Source organism: Prunus avium, chromosome 1, assembly GCF_965620075.1.
Source record: "Prunus avium chromosome 1, drPruAviu1.hap1.1, whole genome shotgun sequence".
NCBI lineage: Eukaryota > Viridiplantae > Streptophyta > Magnoliopsida > Rosales > Rosaceae > Prunus > Prunus avium.
In genome coordinates, this window is record NC_142284.1 from 59,789,539 (window position 1) to 59,802,107 (window position 12,569).

Below are 12,569 nucleotides of genomic sequence, written 5' to 3' on the forward strand. Positions count from 1 at the left end.
ACTTTCGCTCTTCAAAATATTTAATTTTACTTTGAAAAAACAAAATCTACCTTAAAAATGTTAAAAACATACATTTTTTTTCTTTTCAGATAATAAATACATAAATATTTTTCACATATTTTCATATTTTTTATGATATTGCGTTAATTGAATCGGAGAGAATGTTGCAAATACACCTTTTCAAATTGTCATATATTTTTAGATGTTTTTTTAAAACTTTGAGAGAGAAGTAACTGTGCAGAGGTGAATGCACTTGACTTTGTACAAGGCGAGAAAAAGGTCTTCAACCACGTCAGCTTCGAGCTGCTGAAAAAGGACTCTTTACCAGATAGAGAGAAACTTCGACGAGAGAGAGAGAGAGAGAGAGAGAGAGGGAGGACTCGGATTTCTCGGGAGAACATAGAGAGATAGAGTGAGAAGAGATAGGCTGAGCGAGAGAGAGAGATAAATAGAGCGAGAGGAAGAGAGAGGCTCACAGAGCGAGCTAGCTCTTCAGGAGTCGAGGCTTCTGGGTGAGGGGAAGAAGAAGCTTCTTTGATGTGTTGGGGTGCCAATCTGAAGAGGAAGAAGAAGGCCTCTAATGTATTGAGGTCGGCGGTCTGGGCTGCCGATCTGTGTTGAATGGATAGTTTGGTAGAGATGCTTCAACGACATAGGGTGGCTGAAAAGGGTTTGAAGAAAGTGAAGGAGGTGATTCAGCTCTACAGTTTTTATTTTTTTCCACTGAGTTATGAGTGCTCTGTTATGTTTGATTCCTTTGATTGTTATGTTTAGATGTTAATTCGCTGGGTTTAGCTTAAAATTTGGGTAATTTAGGGTTAGGTTTTAAGAATTTACAACTCTGATTAGGGTTTGGTTTGAGGGATTTCTTGTTCTTTCTCTTCTTCAAGTTCAATTTTGGTGAATTTCAGATTAAATTCCTGAAATTGTGGAGTTTTTTTTATTATTTGTTCATCCTATATTTCCACCCGATGTGTTGATTTTGACATATTTAGCCAATATCCGATGGGTTGCTAAAGTTTTTTTTTTTTTGGTGAATTGGTAAAGTGTTTGTCTACCTCAATGTGCTTGGTCATGCTGCACTAGGTTATGAGCAATATTAGTTGGTGCTTTGTTGCCACAGTAGAACCTCATAGGACTATAATGTGCTTGGTCATTGTTGTAATTTTTTTTTTCAGTAATCAGTAATATTGTGTGCTTAGTTTTTTAATGGAATTTCTTCTTTGTTCGTTTATTTTTTATTTTTATGCTTATTTATGTTTTTATTTGATGCTCTAACATGTTTTCGTAATGTAGGAAACCAAGTAATATCAACTTAAGTGGCTCAATTATCATGGAAGCATGCAATTGTATTGAGCCACAATGGCCAGCTGATGAATTGCTGATGAAGTATCAGTACATCTCGGATTTCTTTATTGCACTTGCTTATTTCTCCATCCCTCTGGAGTTGATCTACTTTGTCAAGAAATCCGCAGTGTTTCCATACAGATGGGTCCTTGTTCAGTTTGGTGCTTTCATTGTATTGTGCGGAGCTACGCATCTTATCAACTTATGGACTTTCAGCATGCATTCAAGAACTGTGGCCATAGTAATGACCACTGCAAAGGTTTTAACTGCTGTGGTGTCATGTGCAACTGCCCTCATGCTTGTACATATTATTCCTGATTTATTGAGTGTTAAAACTAGAGAACTATTCTTGAAGAACAAGGCTGCAGAGCTCGATAGAGAAATGGGTCTTATTCGTACACAGGAGGAAACTGGTCGACATGTCAGGATGCTAACCCATGAGATCAGAAGCACTCTTGATAGGCATACTATACTTAAAACCACACTTGTCGAATTAGGTAGAACTTTGGCATTGGAAGAGTGTGCCTTGTGGATGCCGACACGTACTGGCTTAGAGCTTCAACTATCCTATACACTCCGTCAGCAGAATCCAGTAGGATATACTGTACCCATTCATCTTCCTGTGATCAATCAAGTATTTAGTAGCAACCGCGCTTTAAAAATATCTCCTAATTCTCCAGTGGCAAGAATGAGGCCACTTGCAGGAAAGCACATGCCAGGGGAGGTTGTTGCTGTTCGTGTCCCGCTCCTCCATCTCTCTAACTTCCAAATTAATGACTGGCCAGAGCTCTCAACGAAACGCTATGCTTTGATGGTCTTGATGCTTCCCTCTGATAGTGCAAGGCAATGGCATGTCCATGAGTTGGAACTGGTTGAAGTAGTTGCTGACCAGGTAACAAACCACAATGTGTATCTTTTGACATAATGTGTGACAACTCCCCCACATTTGGACCTGATTGGAAGCTTCCATTGGCTAATTGAGTTGCTATTAGTTCTATTTTAATTTTTCTTGCTGATTTAGTTATGTTTTAAGAGACACGGGTGTACTCTGTAATTTTCCAAATTTTTTTTCAATGTGCTGTGACTTAGTCCTTGTTATGGTTTCCTAGATTTTTAGTTTAGTTTCAATACTTTCTGATTTGGAATCCAAATCCTATTAAGTGATTGTATGTTTCGTGTGTATTGCAACTTTAGAAGTGATATTAAGTTATATCAATATCATGTGGAATATCAAAGCGGAAATATGGAATGTGTAGAAAATTAGTGGCAACATATGGAAATTTTAGGTGAAAAATAGAAACAGGTACTAACGGAGTTATCAAGGATAGTATTGGCATCTGGTACTATGGAGTCAGACTTGATGCTTGAAGTGTCACCAGAACTAAGAAGTTGTTAGGGAAGTTTTAGTGTTGATTTAATAGAAGATTCATTTGTTGTTATAAAGTTTTTTCACATAGAAGCTTCTGGTCTGGTGCATGGGTGATAATGCATGGATTGAGGTTAACATTTGCCCTGGGGTCAATCCTAACCAAGTGAAGATCCTATTTCGCAAGGTTGGAATATCGGTCAGCTAATCCTTAGACAGTAACCTTTTGTTTAGCATGAAGTTGCATCAAATCTCGGGAAACTATCATATAATTTGTAGTTAATTGTTGCAAAGATGAACCTGGGAAATGAATTGCATTTTTGAGAAATTTTGTTGTAATATAGAAGAAAGGTAATTAAACATAGAAAAACAACTTATAAATGTAAGGGAAAAAGGCAAAGTACTGGGCAGCGCTATGGGCTTCTGTCTATCTTTAGGAATACATCCCTTTCAAACATTTTGCTTGATTGGAAGGCTGCAGTGTCTTGATTAGGATTGGTTTCTTCTCATAGTTGTAGATCTCTGTACTAGTTTTCCTGTTTCTTTTTGTTATTGGTGGATTACCCACCCACTTTTCTGTATGGTTTGCTATGAAATAAAGTTTCTCCTTTTCAAAAATAAATAAATAAATAATAACAACATATTTCTTATGTGAGGATGTCCTTTACCTGTTTATTGCTTGCTGTAATAATGTATGGTTTTATTAATTATAATATAAAAAAGCAATAATTTATTTACTCTTACTGTTGAGTTGTTGATTCAGGTGGCAGTTGCTCTGTCACATGCTGCAATATTAGAAGAGTCAATGAGGGCAAGGGATCTCCTTATGGAGCAGAATATTGCACTTGATCTGGCCAGGAGGGAAGCGGAAACTGCAATTCGTGCTCGCAATGATTTTTTGGCTGTTATGAACCATGAGATGAGAACTCCCATGCATGCAATTATTGCCCTTTCTTCCTTGCTGCAGGAAACTGAGTTGACACCTGAGCAGCGCCTGATGGTGGAAACAATCTTAAAGAGTAGTCACCTTTTGGCTACCCTCATAAATGATGTATTGGATCTTTCAAGGCTAGAAGATGGCAGCCTTCAGCTTGAGATAGCAACTTTTAACCTCCACTCTGTATTCAGAGAGGTTGGATTATGTGTTTCTGGCACATGAGTTAATTTAGATTTCATTGGAGCATTGCATTAATTACTTTAGCAGTTTGCTTCAGTTAGATCTGTGGTTTTCAATTGCAGGTTCATAATTTGATTAAGCCTGTTGCATCTGTCAAAAAGCTGTCGGTTTCATTAAATTTAGCCGCAGATTTGCCAGTGCAAGCCGTAGGTGACGAAAAGCGCCTCATGCAAATTGTTCTAAATGTTGTTGGGAATGCTGTGAAGTTCTCCAAAGAAGGGAGCATCTCAATCACAGCTTTTGTTGCAAAATCAGAATCTTTAAGAGATTTCCGTGCTCCTGAGTTTTTTCCGGTGCAAAGTGATAATCACTTTTATCTGCGTGTACAGGTTTGTTTTTTCAAATGCTTGATTGAAATCATTCCATCTTTGGAAGACTATTCTGTTGATTTGAAGTTAGTATTGTGTTTACATTCTCTTTTACCGCTGTAGGTAAAAGATTCGGGATCAGGAATAAATCCGCAGGATATTCCAAAGCTATTTACCAAATTTGCCCAAACTCAGTCATTAGCTACTCGAAATTCTGGTGGTAGTGGACTTGGCCTTGCAATTTGTAAGAGGTACTTTTGTGTTTTATCATATCCAGCTTGATTGAGTTCCATAGTCCAATCAAACCACAAAACATAAAGGGGGACTTATAGTTTTGGTCCTATAGTCCGGCTCATTTTCTTTTTTAGTCCTCAATTCACTACACCCAAATGCGTGAGGGACTGTTATTGAGCTGTGAAAGACACACAAATTACCATCATAACCCCACACACGAGCTTTGTGAGCATCGTGTGAAGATTCCATGAGTGTAACATTAGAAAATCTGATTTATTTTTTATTGCTAGCATTAACAAACTATAGGGATTTGATTGCAAAAAATTGAAACTATAGGGCCCAAATCGAAAAGTGGCCCAAAATACAGGGATTACAATTATAGTTTCCCCGGAAAAAAGAATGTGAAAAGGAAAACTGTGAATTGAGCGTGTATTAGCTATTCTACCTGTTTTTTAAGCATTTCAAGTTTTGTAGAGTTTGAATCAATATTTCTAAGAGATATTTCAATTAAGATGCAGCTGTAATGCAATTTGTTTTGTATGATGTGATCAGGTTTGTAAATCTTATGGAGGGGCATATTTGGATTGAAAGTGAAGGTCCTGGAAAGGGATGCACTGCCATTTTCATTGTGAAACTTGGATTTGCAGAGCGTTCAAATGAATCTAAGCTGCCTTTTGTGACTAAGGTGCAAGCAAATCATGTACAAACGAACTTTCCAGGGTTGAAAGTCCTTGTCATGGATGATAACGGGTCAGTAACATAGCAACTTTACTACTCTCTTGATTTTTAGATGCAGTTGTCCCTCTTGCAATATTTATTTTCAAAGGGTACGAAGCTATAATCAAGCTAAATTGGGTATGATTTACTCTATTCTTATCTTTCTGGGAGATGTAACAGATTGGACTTGGGAAATGATAGACCTGGACTTAGTGGGTGCATTAATTTGATATTTAGTAGTTTGGTGTTTCATAATGTCTGAATCGATAGTCGATGTCATCAACGGAGTAGAAGCTTGCATATATTGGTGTAACCCTTGTAAATGAACAGGCTTTACATCTTATAGAAGATGCAGTTTTAGCTATTGGTGACGTTTATGCAACTCAAGGTCTAATGCCTCGTTTTTCTTCTTTAATTTGATTCCCAATCACAACTCAACCACTTCTGTGGGTTCGTCCAAGGTTATCCTACCATTAACTCTATAGTACTGAGGGCTCGTTTGGGAGTGCTTCTTCCCGAAACGCATATGCCAGTAGCGCTTCTAGAAAGAAGCAATTTATTGTTTGGTTGTCACATATAAAAGTGCTTTTATACTTTGTAGAAGTGCTTTTGAAATTTTGTATTGTGTTTGGTTGCTAAAATAAAAAATGCCTGTAAGATTATTTTATATTAGAGTACCAAATTATCATAAGACATTATAATCATATTAGAACCACATATAAAATAAATACTTGAATCTTTCAACAAGCAATTTGAGAATGCTTTTTCCAGTTCCACTTTAGTTCAGCAAATAATCATAGTTTCTTTGATTCCCAAACAGTTAGCAGATTGAAATGTATAGAACCTTCTCAGACTCTATGACAACTTGTGTAGCAAATCTGCTGCTTCTAAAGAAAGCAAATGATGAAAGAAATAAATACTTTTGTAAAATCAATCAAAGTTTAACTGAAAGTATCTGGTATACTGCACATCTGTAATAGCCATATACAATCAACAAACAAAAACAACACGTGAATCTAGGCCCTGAAGCAATGGAAATAGTTTGAATTTTACATGAGAGTGAAAATCCATTAGTCAATTTCAATCACTACAAGTTATGAACAATTCATGAAAATCACCTAATATAAACCGTCAATTCAACGAAGACCACAACAAACTTTACTTATGAACCAAAACAAAAGGAAATTATCAAAGTCCAGGCCTACGAATTAAAAAAAAAAACAAAAAACAAAAAGAGAAAACCCAAACCATGGAACAATAACAACAAAGGCAGAGAAGATCCAGTGTGATCCAAAAAGAAATCATAGAAGAACAGGGGCCAATTGAGATAAGGAAAACCAAAAACAAATAATACGCAGATGGATAAAATCATTAGGATACAATCTGCCAGAGGAGCAACGGTGGCCAAGTGTTTTTGCCCAGCAGCACTTCTAAGGAGAAGCAACTCTCATGTGCTTCTTGAAAAACCACTCCAAGTGCTTTTGAAACTAACCCAAAGCACTTTTACCATTTTTGCCAAACATCCTTATGAACAGACAGAAGTGCTTTTACCCATTTAGACGCTTTTAGCATTTTCAAAAGCACTCCCAAACGAGCCTTGAATGTCCTAAAGCCAGAGTTACCTAATGTCCAGAATTTCCTGTCACAGTTTTCCGGTGACCTATCCATTCTTCGGAAGTATAGCTTAACCTTAATGCTCTTTTTGGATAGATTAACTTTTGAGAGGGTGAATTTGCGGTTCTCTCTGTCTTCCCTTTTGCATGTCCCTTCAGACATTTGTTGAGCTTAGTTATGAACAAGTCTTCACATATATTGAAAATAAGACAAGCAATATATTGTGTCAGATATAGTAATTGAAAAATGGTGTGAAAACTCTGGAATTTTTTAGTCGTATTTGAGTTCAGTGAACTATATTGTAATTATGGTTTTGGAATATGTATTGTCTCTGAGTGCTGTAATTTTTCTCCTTTTCTTTTCAATGGTTTAGGGTCAGCAGGTCAGTGACAAAGGGACTCCTTGGGCACCTGGGATGTGATGTAACAACTGTAAGCTCAATTGATGAGTTCTTGCACGTTATTTCGCAAGAGCACAAGGTGGTGTTTATGGATGTGTGCATGCCTGGAATTGATGGTTACGAACTTGCTGTCCGGATACATGAAAAGTTTACAAAACGTCATGAACGGCCAGTATTAGTAGCACTTACTGGAAATATAGACAAGATGACAAAGGAGAACTGCATGAGGGTTGGTATGGATGGAGTTATACTGAAACCTGTCTCAGTTGATAAAATGAGGAGTGTTTTATCGGAACTGTTGGAGCATCGAGTTTTATTTGAGGCTATGTAAGATATAGGAAAATTGTTCTAGCCAAGGAAAGATTTCAATGGAAAATTGAAATGAAATCTTCCTCCGGCGATTTGCAGTATCGCATACACAGAACGTGGCATTGTTGCAATACAATAAAAGCTGGAGCAATGTCACCAAAGAGAAGCAAGATGAACAATAATCCAATTGTGTAAACTAATGCCCCGCATTTTGTTGGAAAAAAAAAATGTTGGTTGTCATTGCTTGCAACACTAATTTTTCTATATATGGATGATATTGTTTCCCACCTGAATTCGGGCAGTTAATTTATTGAGTAAAAGGTTGTGTGTTTTTCCGCAACTTGGAGAAAAAATATTTGGTTGTGGCTTACTGGCATTCTTCATTTTAGATGTGGAGCACCGTGAGATTTATTTTTATTCATTGATTATAAATCTCACAAAATGACTATCAGAGGCAGAAACCGTTGCTGGAAATTGTATGATAAAGCTCACTCTCGTCTCAGCTAGGCCTAATCTTCGTCATCAATTAGACTATAAACCATGCTCGTTCACTTTCATGCTGAATAACAATGAAAACCATGTGTTGTTGTAGCACTGTTGTTGTAGTGTTATTACATTGTTGTACTCTATTCCAATGTTGTTGGAACTTGGAACTTGGAACTTGGAGTGCTACTGCAATGATTAGCATATTGATTATCGTTGTGCAAAATATTTTAGTCTTGATCAACAAATTACAAATACGTGAATACAGTAGTATTTATAAAGAAAAAAAATGTTAAAATGAAGATATTTGAACTATTTATAACACTAGTTGAGGTTGAGTTATTAGGAAACATGTAATTATTGTAATCTAGTGCAAAGAATACACTTCAGAAACAACATTCAAATGTATCAAGTGTTGGTTTGTGAATGGCTTTTCAGATTTTGTATTGTCTTTGTAGGCTAAGATTGAATCTTGGGTCGTGGAGGTTAACATCAACTATGGTATGGAGGTTTTTGGCGTTTAGTTTTCTCACTGCAAGTCATGGGGAACACGGAGGCTTTTGGCGTCGATTTCTGTGCTGGTTTATTTGTTTTCCTTAATGTTGGGTTTTTTTTGTTATAATTTTTCTTGCTAAATTTGGTCTCATGTTTGAGTTGGTTTCAAGTGGCGATTCTTTTTTATGAAATTAGAACTTCTTTTCCTATCCCCTTCATCATGGCTTTGGTTCCCAAGTTGAACTTTTATGGTAGGGTTTATTAGCGCTTGTTGTTGTTCTAATTGGGGCAGCTTGTAATGCGTTGTGTTTTGACGAAATCTCGTCCTGTTTCCTCTACTTGCCATGCTATTGAGTTGTAATTGATTGAGATTGATTCTCTTAGCACAAGTACTATGCGCAAATCTGTGTCTGATCTTTGTATTCTTCGTGATATTGGGGTTAAAGAGGGTCGAGCTAAAGCTCCTTGTATTCTTATGGTGATTTGACTACCTCCTCCAATTGTTTGGATTAGTGTAAAGACGTATGGCGCTGCTTGTGCTACCGCTGGTTTAGTTAGTTTCAGAGGTATTTTTCGAGATCATTTTGACAATTTTTTAAGTTGGTTTGAGGCTTCTCTTGGCCTTGCCTTTTCTTTTGAGGCTTAATTGCATATAATCATTCAAGTAGTGGATTTAGCTTGGGAAAAAGCTTGGATTTATTTGAGGATTGAATGCGACTCTAGCTGTTCTTTTTCTTTCTTCTCCTTGTCATAGGATTCTATGGCATTTGCAAGTTAGGTTGTTTAATTGTGTTGCTCTACTCTCCCAAATGCATATTCGTGTCACCCATATTCCTTAAGGGTAATCATGTTGCTGATTGTTTGGCTAATTTCGACATCGATCATTCCGAAATATTTTAGTAGGACTCTTATCACCCTTTTGCAACTTCAGTTTTTTTTTTTTTTTCATAACCTTTCTTCTCGACCTTACTATAGGTTTTGATTGCTTTCTTCATTATTTATTTTTGTTCATGTGCTCTTTTGAGTTATTATTACTGGTTCTGGCATTAGCGCTTTCTGACTACTGTATTTTTATGCGAGGTTTTATATATATAAGGGATATAAAAAACTATGCGAGGTTTTAAATATATAATGGATATAAAAAACTAATACAACGGGGAACAAGAACCAAAACCTCGCATAAATATATATATATATTATAGGAGGAGGGGCGGGGGGGCTTTCAGAAGTTTAGGTCCTTTATCCTTGGGGATTAAGAGTGGATGGTTGCGTCCTCTGACCTTTACTAAGAGTTAACCTCACCTAATTTATAATAATAATAATAATAATAAATATGAATTTTAAAGATATTTTTTATGGCATATTTACTAATCCGTAATTGGATTAGGAGGAATTGAATTGAAGAGAAGTTGGATTGAGTAGAATTAGATTTCAAATTTCTATTTAAATTGTTTACTAAACCATATGGATTGAGTTGATTTAGATTCTGGATTCCTATTGAAGTTGTTTACTAAACCATATGAAATTAGAGTATGAGTGGTACTAATTACTAAAATGTTCTCATTGTTGGGTTAAAGTAGATAGCAAATTTTGGAATTTTAAAAATTGTGTGAGGATATAATGGGTAAAAAAGATGAATTCCTAATTAGTTAGTTCTTCAGGAATTAGAATACCACCTCTCACTCAAGAATTGAATTTCTCCAAAATCAAGAGTTGAATTTCTCCAAAAATTCAATTCCTAATTTTGTGTGGGCCTCACTTACTTTTCAATTTTTTGATGTGAAATAAACACAGAAATCTGTCATATGTGGAATTCAATTCTTAATGAGAATTCGAATTCTTGATTAGTAAACACACCATTATAAGCTATCTCAGTGAAGCAATAACGGGAATCCAAATCGGGTGGAGAATGCAAGTATCCATCTTACACTCTTAATAAGGAGCAACCTATTGAGCTTCACATTCGAGAGTTCCAATACTGTAACAAGTTTATGCTTGCACGTGAATGCAAAAGAGCTAATTTTCAACTAATGGGGACTTTTGACGAAACATTCTTCACAGGCACTGGTGTTAAGTCTTGGAATTCACCATATGACACATTTCTTCTTGAATTGTACTTTTTTTTTGGGTCGAATCTTGAATTGTACTTAGGGGAGTTCCTTATGCATGAAAGCGCATAAGTAAAGTAAAGAAGCTCGTTGCATTTTCTTGGGATTGATGTTGTTAATAATATGTTAACTCGCAATTGTACGGGGCAATTAGTAGTATAGCAAGACAAGTACGAGGTCGTACCCACGAAGACTGAGAAGTTCAAATTAGTTATGTACTTTAGATTACCAAATTCAAGAAGTTAGGAAGTTAAATCTAAAACAGAATTTAAAGCAAGAGTGAGTTTGAAAACAAATGCAGCAAGATTAAAATGAACTTTGAAGTGAGAATGCTTGTGATTATAGAAAGAAATGAACAAACTGAAATTGCAACGGAAAGCAAGTAAACAAAAGTAACAAAGGGTGATTTTGAAAGTTAAAACACAGGTTTGGAGACTAGGGCATTCGATTCACCATAACAATTCAATTCTGGGTTATAAAGATTCAAGTAACAAGTCTAATTCAGATTCAAAGATTGATTCTAGCTAAAGTATGATTAGGCCATGGTGTTTGGTCCTAACCTTGTGTTCCTAATTCCCTAATTTGATCATTTGTTGTCTAACCTAAAATTAAGCATTAGGAACCCATTAAGCATAGAAGAACATTTTAAACAACCAAGTATGTATCTAATCCCTGTTGTCGAATGTCCATACATACTCTTCCTATTCATAGTTCAATTCGAATTAAAGCATGGTGTATACTCTTAATTCAAACCAAGATAGTTAACAAACAAGTTCTAATGGTGATCAATCATTCAAACAAGCATGTTAACTTATAAGCATAATGAATAAGAACATGAATCATGAATCAAACTTGAAACTCCAAACTTATAAACCCAGAATATTCATGTTAGGTTACATCGAAGCCCTAGTTATGGATTTAGCTACTCATAATGGAAAAGAGACTTGAACAGAAATGAGAAAACATAATGAATGCAATAAGAGTAGAAAAACCCTTTTTCTGAAGTTCTTGTGGTGTCCAAGGCTTCTCCAAGTGCTTCTCCACTTCTAATGCTTCTCCAAGAGCTTCCCCACTTCTAGAAAGATGTATGAAGAATATGGAGGTGATTTGGGATGAGTTTGAGTGAGTGGTGATGGCTAAGGAAGATGAAATTCGTAGGGAAATGGAAGAGAAGTTTGCTGGAGTTGTTTTGGTGATTGTTGGAGTGTTTGGGATTGTGAGAGTGTTTGAGGATGGTTGGAGTGAATTGTGGGGGTTGTGAATCTCAGGATTTGTTGTGTTTTGAATGTGGAATGGATGTGGTATTTATAGGGAGAGGGGAGTGATAAATCTGAATTCAATATGGCTAATGCATTCAACACTTGCATTATACAATCTAAATTGGTTGATGCACTTCACTAATGCATACAACACTTGCATTATAAAATCTGAATTGGTTGATGCACTTCACCAATAAATCCCACCAGCAGCCCTAGCTCATCTTCATGTCACCATGACCAAGCTTCCAACAAGCTCAATAGCTCATGCCTAGCTCACCATGACCAAGCTTCCAACCAGAAACAATAGCTCATCCTGAGGTCAGCATGACCAGCAGCTTCAAGGGCTTACGAATTGGGCTTCCCTTAAGCAAATTAAGACTTTAAGCACTCAAACTTGAAGTTCAGAATGTCTTCTTTCCAGCCATATATCATTTGGGCCAATCCAAGGTCGGAGGAGGAAGTTAAGGCCAAAACAAATTGCTAACTCATTTTGCGCGCTGATAAAATCCATCCTGAGCATGGCTCTGTGTTTGCTAGGTAACAGACTCCATATTTATCCAATGGGGCTGAATTTTGGATATGTTATAGTACACACCCATTGGAACAACTTTCATGAAAAATGCTGCCTCATCCGAGCTGTGTAGATTGCTGAAACAAAGCTTGCAATATGACCCACGAAACTGGACTGGCAAGAGGCTGTAGGAAAAATGAGTTTGTCTTTAAGCTCTTCTTCCATTCATCCAAATTAGGCC

At 36.5% G+C, this 12,569-nt stretch overlaps 1 protein-coding gene across 1 annotated transcript; it reads left to right on the plus strand.

Moving 5' to 3' along the window:
• Positions 1–271: 271 nt before the first annotated feature.
• On the plus strand, positions 272–7,765 carry ETR1 (Signal transduction histidine kinase, hybrid-type, ethylene sensor). Its single transcript, XM_021970435.2, has 7 exons — positions 272–690; positions 1,297–2,239; positions 3,477–3,845; positions 3,953–4,219; positions 4,322–4,449; positions 4,985–5,182; positions 7,137–7,765. The coding sequence occupies exons 2-7, from the start codon at positions 1,334–1,336 to the stop codon at positions 7,492–7,494; spliced, it is 2,226 nt and encodes a 741-aa protein (XP_021826127.1). The 5' UTR covers positions 272–690; positions 1,297–1,333; the 3' UTR covers positions 7,495–7,765.
• The last annotated feature ends 4,804 nt before the right edge of the window (positions 7,766–12,569 follow it).

Coding starts and splice junctions, on each gene's coding strand:
- ETR1 (XM_021970435.2), top strand. CDS start 1,334: ATGGAAGCATGCAATTGTATTGAGCCACAATGGCCAGCTGATGAATTG. Junction 4,220..4,321: donor ACTTTTATCTGCGTGTACAG/GTTTGTTTTTTC, acceptor TTACCGCTGTAG/GTAAAAGATTCGGGATCAGG. Junction 4,450..4,984: donor GGCCTTGCAATTTGTAAGAG/GTACTTTTGTGT, acceptor TGATGTGATCAG/GTTTGTAAATCTTATGGAGG.